This window comes from Coptis chinensis, chromosome 4, assembly GCF_015680905.1.
Source record: "Coptis chinensis isolate HL-2020 chromosome 4, ASM1568090v1, whole genome shotgun sequence".
Lineage (NCBI taxonomy): Eukaryota > Viridiplantae > Streptophyta > Magnoliopsida > Ranunculales > Ranunculaceae > Coptis > Coptis chinensis.
Genome location: NC_141459.1, coordinates 21,346,879 through 21,358,036, shown reverse-complemented (window position 1 = coordinate 21,358,036; position 11,158 = coordinate 21,346,879). Strand labels below are relative to the sequence as shown.

Below are 11,158 nucleotides of genomic sequence, written 5' to 3'. Positions count from 1 at the left end.
AGCCGCCTCCGACCACGACAAATACTTCACATACAAATATTGATGGCATTGGAAAACCATGTCTGACATGTATGCAAAAAGTAGTTGTTTACTGTAAAGAAGCGTTTTAGTTATCCCTTACAAATATGAGGGGAAAAGAGATTGGGTTTGGAAATGGAGAAGACCGAGTTCGTTGTTGAGTGAACTGCCTACGTATCTATCTCTTGATTCTGGGGGGGAGAGAAGAATCAGGTTTGGCGTAGTTCATGTAGGGGGTATTTATAGCTGGTGAATGTGGATATCTGTCTAACACATGTGCTGACAAATACAAATGTAGGGTTGAGATTGAGAAGGAGTGTTGGATGGAAGTCTGTAATGATGGGGAGTGGTTACGGTGGTTCGTAATTTGCGAAAATAGAATGTATAAATACGGCTTTGGCAATAATTGTTTTTAGAAGATAGGCTGAGTCATGAGATAAAATGTTATGTATGAAGATGTGTGAGTCGATCTGTTCTAGAGCTATCTCGTAGCTCGTGGGTGTACGTTGATGATGTAGGTTACTCTGAAGGCAGTTTGGAGAACTAGGTCAGAGGTCGGTGTGGTATTTCCGCTATGTTGGACATGTGCTTGATATTCCTGGATAAGGGTATCACTCCCTTGTTCTAGGCTTATGCACCTCAAGTGAGGGCCGCCAGCAGACTTTCTGAATAGCTTATTATTGATTAGGCAATAACGACGTGTTTGATATTGAACTTGTCTGGCTTTAGTACGCTCTTCTGGGATTGTACCATGTTGAATGTACTCTATTATGGGCTGCATCCATGTTTGATTCATCTGACTATCAGAGAGTGGGCACAGGTCGCTGATTTCTAGGATATGTTCAGTTTGGTAAGCAGGTCGGTCAATTGCTTCGGGATTCAGCTTCATCTGAGTTCAGCGTAATCTGGAGAACGCCTGCTCAAGGTGAGTGAGGTGGTCACCCGCTTTCTTGCTCTTGACTATCATGTCATCGATATAGATTTCCATGGTGTCGCCTAACATGTCCTGGAACATGTTAGTGATGAGCCGTTAATAAGTCGCTCCAGCGTTCTTGAGGCCAAACAGGAGGACGTTGTAGCAGTAGATTCCCTGTTCTGTGATGAACTAAGCAGTTAAAATTGGTTTTCAATAGTAATTGGTCTAGGAGCGATATACGATTAATCGGTTAATCGATGATTAATCGGTGATTTAATCGATTGAATCGGTATATATTATTATATACAAAAATGCCTATTATACCTTTGAAATATAGAATATAAACAACAATATTAGGTCCAATAAGTAAGAAACATTTTAATAAAACACAAGTTATTAATGTTAATATCTTATATACATTCAAAAATCAAAAGTAAAGGTAGCAATTTACAAGTACAAAATAATAAAAATATGTCTCCATACTTGACATATTCACATCAAACAATCAAAACATGAAATCCTGGAGACTAATGCAAAGATTAAGAACATGTCATATGTTCATATGCAACTAAAATACTCAAAAGGCGCTTTTATCATCAATGTCGAAATCTTCATCCAGCACATTCCCTTCAACTTCACTCTCCCTTCCAAGTGTCAAATCTTCTATGTGGCCTTCTAAATCTCCCACCTTTTCAAGTGTCAAATCTTCTATATGATCTTATAAATCTGGTGCATCATCATGTAAGGAATACGACAGCGACACGTTAGTGTTTGACTATTGAATTGGTGGTTCCATTGCCGCCTCAACTTGACTCCAAGTAACATTGTCAGCATTCTCTTACAAAACCTTGAAGCTCCTCGTCTGTTGGAATGACCCAATCATCATTGTCATCCATATCCGTTTCTGTTAGAATCATTGGATTTGGTGTAGCCTTGTTCACTTGAGCATCCACTTGGGCATTATATTGTCGCTCCAATTTATTATTGTACTGGATGTAGACGAGATCATTCAACATCTTTTGCAACAAACAATTTCTCTTCTTGAGTGTACCTACAATAGATATAAAGAACAAAAGAAATATAAACTAGACTTTATAAAAGACTAAATTCCAAGGCTGTAGTTTCACATGTTTCTTTCAGCAATTACAAATTATCTTTGGGCTATTAGCTTATAACTGATAACTGCGAATGAGTATTGTTCCTAACAACAGCATCCTCCTCCACATCCATAGTCGTCGCTTCCTCCTCCTCCTCCAAGTACCCATTATTAACCTCCACCTCCTTAGCTTCAACCTGTTTCAGCATACTCCTCACTTGTTCAAGTTCATCCACAAGTTTCTCCTTCACATCTCTTATCTCCTGCTTTGACATCTCCAACAAATTGTAATTAGCATGATTCTCCTCAACCTCCGGAATGACCTCAACGGCTACTTTCTCAACTTCCTTTAGGTTCTGAACACTTGTAGAATCTTTCGACCCCAAAAAAATTGCGTCGTGAAAAGTCGTCGATGGTGGTGGTGGTTGTGAAGAAACATCCAATGTCTTTTTTTTTAAATTTTTTCTTGTGTAAACTTTGTTCCCACTCCATTTATCCTTCAATGGTGTCAAGTTATTTGGATCACTAACAACAACAACAACAACACCTTCTTCCACCAATGTCCCAGAAGCCATACATGTAAAACCAAAAACCCCCCTCCTTATTCCAATGGGGTTTACAAGGCTAAATTCCAAGGCACTCATTGCTTGTTATAATTGATGGCTTTGGAATGGTATTTGTTATAACAACGTGAGAAAGCTTGTTTGCTTCTGCCTTTGCAATTAAACACCATCATTATCCTCAACAATGTTTTATAGGAACCAATTAACTTTATATGATTCATAAAACCATTTCTGATCAAACTTTAACTAACTTAAGAACAATTAATCCTACCATTCCAAATTTAAAGAGATCAGAGAGAGAGAGAGTAACTATCAAACAAATCTTTACGGAGAAGCAAACAACCTTAAGCTTTCACATTTTCAGTTCTTGCTAGAAAAAAATAAAAGCCCGCGTGCGATTTATCACAAACAAACCCAACAGCTTGAGGAAAAAAATACATGCCATTTTTGGCGATAAATGAAAAGGATGAGAGTACCTTTTAATTGAGTGATTGAGCGAGAAAGAGAGGCGTGAAAGAATTGAGAAGAATTCATAGTTAAGAAATCTATCTAAATTAGGGGTGCAAACGGATATGTTCATATGCGGATACGTCTGTATCCCAATCCGAATCCAAATCCGAAAATTTATATCGATATCCGAATCTGAATCCGAATTTGATGGATATTAAAAAAATTATCCGAATCCGATTTCGGATATCCGAAACGGATATCAATATCCGATCCGAAAATAAAAATTAATTAAAATTTTATTTGCTTTGAATAATTTATTTTACCACTATAAAAACTAGTATAAATATATATATTTGTCATTTATTATTATTATTTTGTTATTATATTTTTATATTATTAGTTTATAATTTATATAATATTTTATACAATAAAAAATTAATTAATTAATTATATATAAAAACTATTAATTTTTTAAATCGGATCGGATATTATCGGATGCAGATATGTCTGTATCCGAAACCAGTTCAGACATAAAAAAAATCCGAATCCGAATCCGAATCCGAAATTTTCAGATAATATTCGGTTTTTCGAATACGAATTCGAATCGGATTCGAATATTTAGATATCCACTTGCACCCCTAATCTAAATACAAAAGAATACTGACTCAAAATGAAGGAAGACAAAGAAAAGAGCACCAGATCGATGAAACTATAATTCTAGTTGGGTTTCGATAATATCGGCGCTGTTTTATTCTCAGTTGGCCCGATAAATCGGTGATGTTATCGGTCGATACGACCGAATATATCACTAACCAAGGCCCAAAATATCGATATCGATGAATATATCGGTGTACCCAAAAACCGATATATATCGGATATATCGAATATATCCATTTTTTTGTGACCAGCCCAAACTATTTAAAATATCGGAAATATCGGATATATTGGAAATATAATATCGAAAATATCGGAAATATATTGGAAATATCGGATTTATATTAAAAATTGGTCAAAAAGTCAACCTATATATCGTGAATATCGGATATATCGATTATATCGGCGATATAAAGTTTTATATCAAAAATTTCGATATATATCGGGAAAAAAAAAGTTCTATATTCGGTGGATATATGTCGGAAATATCGATGTCGGTGTACCAAAATACCGATATATATCGGATATATCGGTGATATTTTGGTCCATGTCACTAACTGTGTAATAAATGATAAATCGGTCGAAAACATCTCGCTCCAATCCCGATATACAATTACTCACCGATTAATTGTCGATTAAATCTGATTTTAACTGCTTAGGTGATGAATGACGTTTTCTCTTGATCTTCTTCAGCAAGTGGAATCTAGTTGTATCCACTGTATGCATCTATAAATGATAGAAATTAGTGTCCACAGGTCTGGTCTACAAGTCGATCGATTCTAGGTAGAGGGAAGCTATGTTTAGGTGTTTCTTGTTGACATTGGTGAAGTCAACGCAAAGGCGAACTGTACCATTCTTCTTTGGGACTGCTACTATGTCAGCGATCCATTCTGGGTAATCGACATTTTGTATAAAGCCGACTTGTTTGAGTTTGTCGATCTCATTATTGATTGCTTTTTAAAATCTAAGGGATAGCTTCCTAGGTCGCTGCCGAACTGGCTTAGCATTAGGGTTTGATGTTTAACTTATGACATGCAACACTAGAATCTATACCAGGCACATCGATATACGACCAAGCGAAAACATCTTTATTTATCGATAAAAAGTTTACAAGCTGGGCCTTGAGTGTAGGGTCAAGGTTAGCCCCTACATAGACGATCCCAAGTTCACGCGCTCCTTTTCTATAGTTTGAACTGTTGCTTTTGACGATGTGGCAACCTCAAGGAGACTGATCTCTGGTGGTGCTCTGTCGATCTGAGGAATGGAGGTCTTGGCAACAGGAGTTGGAGCGACCTTTGTGGTTACGACAACAGGAGCTGATGTGACATTTGTGGTCATGACAACAGGGGCTGGTGTGATCTCTAGAATCTATACTGGTGGATTAACAAATGCTGGGGCGACCTCTGGGGTCCTGACTGGTAGAGCAACTAGTCTTTGGGGAGACTTAAGGGTCCCGACCGGTGGAGCAACTAGTCTTCGGGGCGACTTTCGGGGTCCCCGACCGGTGGATGCATAGGAACTGGCGACCTTCTAGGGTCCCGGACTGCAGGGCGAATGCATGGACTTCTTTGATAAAGCCCCCAGCGTTCTGCTTTGGTGCTTTGGATCTGACCTCGGCGATTAAGTCTTTGACCATCGTGTAGCTGGTGGGCTTGCTCCTAGTGCTGATAAACGGGTCAGCGGATTTGTTCGCTGAAAGAATCTGATTGCAGTGATAAGCTAGCCTCGAGATGATTGTTGCGAAGCTCCATCATACCCCTAGGGCCAGGAAAGCGGAGCACCTGATGCAGTGTTGATGGTATAACTTGCATTTGGTGGATCCAACGCTGTTCTAGGATGGCATTATAAGACGATTGGATGTCTAGAACGCTGAAATGCGTGTTGAAGCTGACTTTGTCTTCCCTAGATCCAACAGAGACTGGGAGTATGATGTCACCAATTGGGTCGGCTCTGGAGCCATTGAACCCATAGAAAGGAGCTATTGGGTCTATGAAGACCGATTTGGGTAGATTCATCTCTTGGATGGTATGGTAGAACAAGATGTCACACGAACTACCAGGATCTATCAGAATACATTTGACTGTCCAGTCGCTAATTTTGACATGGACGACTAAAACATCATTATGAGGGAGCCAAACCTGTTAAGGTCGGCCTCTGTGAAAATTATATCACCTGCGTTGCGGCCTGAACTACGTGGGGCGGGTGCGGCCTGTGAAGAGAACTAGTAGACTTCTTGGAGAGTGCCTACGTGTCTCCTTTTTCTCTAGAAGATGCAACATAATCATCTTGGAACGTGATCATGTGTGTCGTTCTGTCATTATCTCTATCTGACAAGTGCTGACGGCGCTCATGGCGGGAGCGGTCGCTGGGGCGTTCTCTTCTACGAGAGCGAGCTTGGACACTCTGGCACTTATGGCGAGCTAAAGATCTACTGCGCTCTCTGCGAGCCATGAGCTTATGGCGCACGTCGCCATCAGCAATATTGATATAATGCTTGATATGTCTTGATCCGATGACGTCTTGGAGGTAGTTCTTGAGCCCCCAGGGGGGGCCCCCAGCACTCATCGGTCTCATGACATTTTGCTTGGTGGAAGGCACAGTAAGGCTTGCCAGGGCAATCTTCTAGTTGTCGTACGTCAGGTCAGTAATATGCAGCTTGCTTGATCTTGTCCAGTATGTAGCTGGGAGATTGGGTGAGTACAACGAACTCGCGGTTGTTGCTTGATGCGTTTCCGGTCTTACGTCCTTGGCATGCGCCGGGTCGCTTTTGAAGTAAAAGTCATCGAGATTGCTACCACTTCTTGTTCTTCTGCTAGGCCATGACGTTTCAGGGCTTCTTGTAACTTGATGTATTTGTTTACTCGAGCGTACAACTCAGATAAAGTCTCTGGTCTTTCTTTCATAAGTTTATCCGGGCACACAGGTTACGTGACTCGACAAAGGGAGAATGCCAATGGCTTAATGACTCTTTGAGGCCGCTTTCCATGCCAAGTAGTTTGGTTTTGAACCGACCTAAGAAGGCACGGATTGTTTCATTTTCGCCAAGTTAGAGCTGGAATAGTGAATCAAGATCTGCTTTTTTACGCCTGTTGTGAACATACTGACTAGCAAATAGGTCGGTGAGGTTCTCGAAGTTCTTTATCGAGTCTGGCTTGAGTAAAAAGAACCAATCAAGGACGCCATCTTGCAGGCTAGCTGGAAACAGACGATAGTGGAGATGATCAAACTCTTGTGCACTATAGAGTGTGAGGCTCTGAATGTAGCGAGCTACGTGTTAACCTGGACACGTGCTGCCATCATACATTGCAAAATTTGATTGGAAGAAATCTAGAAGGGAGGGTTTACTGAGTACCTCAGCTATAAAAAGGGATGCACGGTATGTCTTTAACATCTTTTGAACGATCTGGGTAGCGTCCTTCTTGACTGCGCTCTGATCTATTCTTTGTGAAAGCTCGTTGATCTGCTGATTTACTTCGTTGATACCATCCTCTACTAGAGCACCAGGTGGAGTTTGCGCGTTCACTTGTGCTTTCAGAGTGACATTCTCCTGCCTGAGTAAGGTAATGTGCTTGTTCATGGTACCTAGCTGACCTGCTAAACTTTGGATTTGAGCTTTGAGGCTTGCCATGCTTCGTGGGCTTGAGTATTTATGTTTTTGGAAAGTGGTTTCTCAAGAAATCGAGACCACATACGGCGCTAATATAAAGGAGCATTTTAGTTATCCCTTATAAATGTGAGGAGAGAAGAGATTGGGTTTAGAAATGGGGAAGACCGAGTTCGTTGTTGAGCGAACTGCCTACGTATCTATCTCTCGATTATGGGGGGAGAGAAGAATCAGGTCTGGCGTAGTTTATGTAGGGGGTATTTATAGCTGGTGAACGTGGATATATGTCTAACACGTGTGCTAACAAACACAAATGTAGGGTTGAGATTGAGAAGGAGTGTTGGAATGGTGTTGGTTGGAAGTCTGTAATGATGGGGAGTGGTTACAGTGGTTCGTAATTTGTGGAAATAGAATGTATAAGTATGGCTTTGGCAATGATTGTTTCTAGAAGATAGGCTGAGTCATGAGATAAAATGATCTGTATGAAGATGTGCGAGTCGATCTATTCTAAAGCGATCTCGTAGCTCATGGGTGTGCATTGATGATATAGGTTGCTCTGAAGGCAGTTCAGGGAACTATGTTAGAGGTCGGTGTGGTATTTCTGCTATGCTGGACACGTGCTTGATATTCCTGGATGAGGATATCACTCCCTTACACTTACATTCGCTTGTTTGCATGTGGTTGTGGTGCGGATGCGTGTCATGAATACGTCAAATAAAAAAGAACACTCTTTTCGAAAGCTTGAGGCATTTTTGTGATGCCGTGATGGCGGTTTTTGAAGAAGAATATTTGAAGGCTCCAAACGAACAAGACATTTAACGTATATTTTATTTGTATTCATTATTGTAGTTTGAGTAGATATACATTTTGTGAGAATTGTGAGCAAATGGTAAGAGAGTTGTGTAAAGTAATTGTGTATAAATATGTAATTTTATAAAAACTAGCCGTTAGAAGTGTTTGGATGTTGCAACTTAACAGACAGACAACAGAATCCAGAATCCGTCCCGAACTTAACAGTTGCTAAAAATTGGCAATTGAAATTGTTTTTCAAGTTTTGGGCAGCCATATTTGGGCTGGGCTGCCTAAAAAGCCTAAAAATCCTATGTGCAGAGTACTCCATATAGCAAACCACCCCCCTTCTGAATTAAAACTAGAAAACGAAATGAGCAGAGGCAGAGAAGAAGTAATATCAAAGCTCCCAATCGACATTATCTTCGACATATTCTCGAGATTACCACTCAAAACAATCTCAGAGTGCAGATGGGTTTCCAAAAAATGGTATGCTTTAATCCGCAACCCAAGTTTCATTAAGCTTCATCATGCTAGGGCACTTGAGAATAACTCATGTTACGTAATTTTTGACTGTTGGTGGGGAGGTTTTTCCTTGCTTGATAATGAATCTTCTACTGAAACTTTAGCAACATCCTATGAAATTAAGTTTACGGACTTCTTGGGATATTCTTTACCATTCTCGAAATTCAACAGTCGGGTGGTGGGCATGGTCAACGGCTTGATTTGTTTTGACCACTATAACTTATGTGTAATAAGGAATCCAACTTCTGAACACCGATTAACGTTTTATATTTTCAATCCAATTATGGGAGACTATATCAGGCTTCCCTTATCGCCTATGCACTCTAGAATGGATTTAAGCGAAAATGGCGCGTCTGGGTTTGGTTTCGATTCACTCAATAATGAGTACAAGGTAGTTTGGATATATAGGAACCCTTTGGAGTATACTAATGATGTTGAGGTATACACTCTTGGTTCGGATAAGTGGAGGGTTATAACATCCAATGTTCCATACATTTCTGGCATTAGAAAGTCTTGTGTGCTTTTTAAAAACAGTCTCCACTGGGTAGCTTATATACGTGGCAAGCCGTGTACTACTAATGTCATCCTTTCTTTCAATCTGGCTAAAGAGGAATTCAGTATAATCCAACTGCCTCCTCAATTTGACATAGGGTTCTGCGACGAACTTAGGTGTTTGGTGGCATTAGGGAAACACCTCTGCTTTATCAATGGTCGGGTTCCTGGTGCCCTGGAGATATGGGTAATGAAAGAGTATGGAGTAAAAGGCTCCTGGGTGAAGGAATATGGTGTAAGAAGAGAATCTATAAGGAGGCCTATCCAATTTTCTGAAATGATAGAACTAAGCAATGGTGAATTCTTGTTATTCAATCATTTGAAAGGTATTTGTTATTATGATCCTCACAAGAAAGCTTCTAAGCTGTTTGAGATATATTGCAAGGACAAATCAGTAGATTACGAACCAATGTTTCTGGCAGGGAGCCTCTTTTCGCCGAAGAATGTTGGTTATTACTAGAGGTAAGAGTTATGATTCCTTATAGAGTTCAACTGTTTCATTTTTTTTTAATCTGATTATGAATTTAAATTGTTATCATACACGATCAAATGATTAAAAAAGTTTATTTTATTTCCTTGTAATGCTTTTGCGGTCATTTGTTGGACTCTCTGATAGTTCTCTAACTATCAAGTATAAACTGAATTATACCACATTAAGTTTCTCGCTAAGTTAGCCTTTTATTGAATGCCCCTCCCCTCTCCGCCCCATTTTTCAAATCACAAGCGAGCTTAATCCATACTTTAGGGAGTGTTGATTACGTTTGGGTTTTATAGGAGTTGCCTATAAGAAATGACCTAAGCTACCCTGTTTTAGGCTTTAGCTTTTCCCCAGGTTTTTATAATTCTACTATAATAGTATTGGTTTTAAGCAGCAGTTTGCATTCTGAAAAGTTGTGAAAGGTTGAAAGCATGTAAGAAACATTAGCAATTGTGGCAAAAGGATGTTTTTTGTTATCGTGTCTTATACTTTGATGCTCATCTTGGTATACATCTGAGATGAAATATGAACTTTTTCTCTATTCTTTAGGTCCTTCTAACTTTCTAACCGGGTGGAGTTTGTAATGCTATATCCGACCTTTTTTTTTTCTCGATAATCATGCTATATCTGCCTCAATGCACTCATTTATAATTCTCTGTTCTCTTTTCATTTATCTTTGTACACAATTCTTTTGATCATTTTTAGTATCACTAAAGAAAGGGAATTAACCGTAGGCTCATTCACCATTTAAAGCTTCTCATCTTATATTTACTTGCAATTACTGTTAGTATCATTTATGTTCGTTCGATTTTCATCTTCTGTTTCCTTGTTTTGTGTTTTCCTCTGAACAGTAACGTTTCTGTAAATAAATTACGAGAGGAGGAATGAATAGGACTTGCTGCATGGAGATTTACTGCGGTGGTACTGCGTCCACTGGCATTGTGGCATGCTTAGTAATTGCGTATTGTCTCCCTCCAAATTTGTCTACATTTTGTGTTTGTGTCATGTTAAACTCTTTGATCAACCATGGTGTTGAGTCCTTCAGGGAATATCTATTTGTACGTCTTGTAATATGCAGCTTGAATTTCGATTACCTGATTAGTGTAGAACAACCATATTTGGAGTCAAAAGCTTGATGGTTAGCTGAGTTCGACCATAGCTTATTCCTACCATCCTTTCTTAGTGTTGCGAATCAGTATGCATTTCTCTCTGTTGTTATGTCAGAGTATTTTGCTAAGACCACCAGAGATCCTAATGATACCAGATTATAGTAATTTCAATAGCATTAGCAAAACTCGTTCGCACTAGTTCTGAACATGGTAATAACATTATTTGTCTGTCACGTCAGACCTTAATTAAAACAGGCAAATACAGTATATAGATTAGGTAATAATCGACGACAGAGCTTGTGTTTGCTCTCCTTAGATTACAAGCTCTCCTGTTGGTTACCTGCTTCAAATTCAAATGTGAAATATGCTTTTGCTGTTCGGAATCAACACTGCCATTTTGGGTA

The 11,158-nt window shown here is 39.4% G+C and overlaps 1 protein-coding gene and 1 long non-coding RNA gene across 2 annotated transcripts; one reads left to right on the top strand and one right to left on the bottom strand.

Annotated features, from left to right (window-relative positions):
• Positions 1–1,310: 1,310 nt before the first annotated feature.
• LOC147502558 (uncharacterized) lies at positions 1,311–3,190 on the bottom strand. Its single transcript, XR_015220020.1, has 2 exons — positions 3,070–3,190; positions 1,311–1,985 (listed from the first exon to the last, which is right to left on the bottom strand). It is a non-coding gene; the product is annotated as an uncharacterized LOC147502558 (long non-coding RNA).
• A 5,210-nt stretch (positions 3,191–8,400) lies between these two features.
• Positions 8,401–10,819, top strand: LOC147502557 (F-box protein CPR1-like). The gene is made up of 2 exons (XM_086607330.1): positions 8,401–9,629; positions 10,497–10,819. Exon 1 carries the CDS (start codon positions 8,404–8,406, stop codon positions 9,625–9,627), a length of 1,224 nt encoding a protein of 407 aa, XP_086463456.1. The 5' UTR covers positions 8,401–8,403; the 3' UTR covers positions 9,628–9,629; positions 10,497–10,819.
• Positions 10,820–11,158: the final 339 nt, after the last annotated feature.

Coding starts and splice junctions, on each gene's coding strand:
- LOC147502557 (XM_086607330.1), top strand. CDS start 8,404: ATGTGCAGAGTACTCCATATAGCAAACCACCCCCCTTCTGAATTAAAA.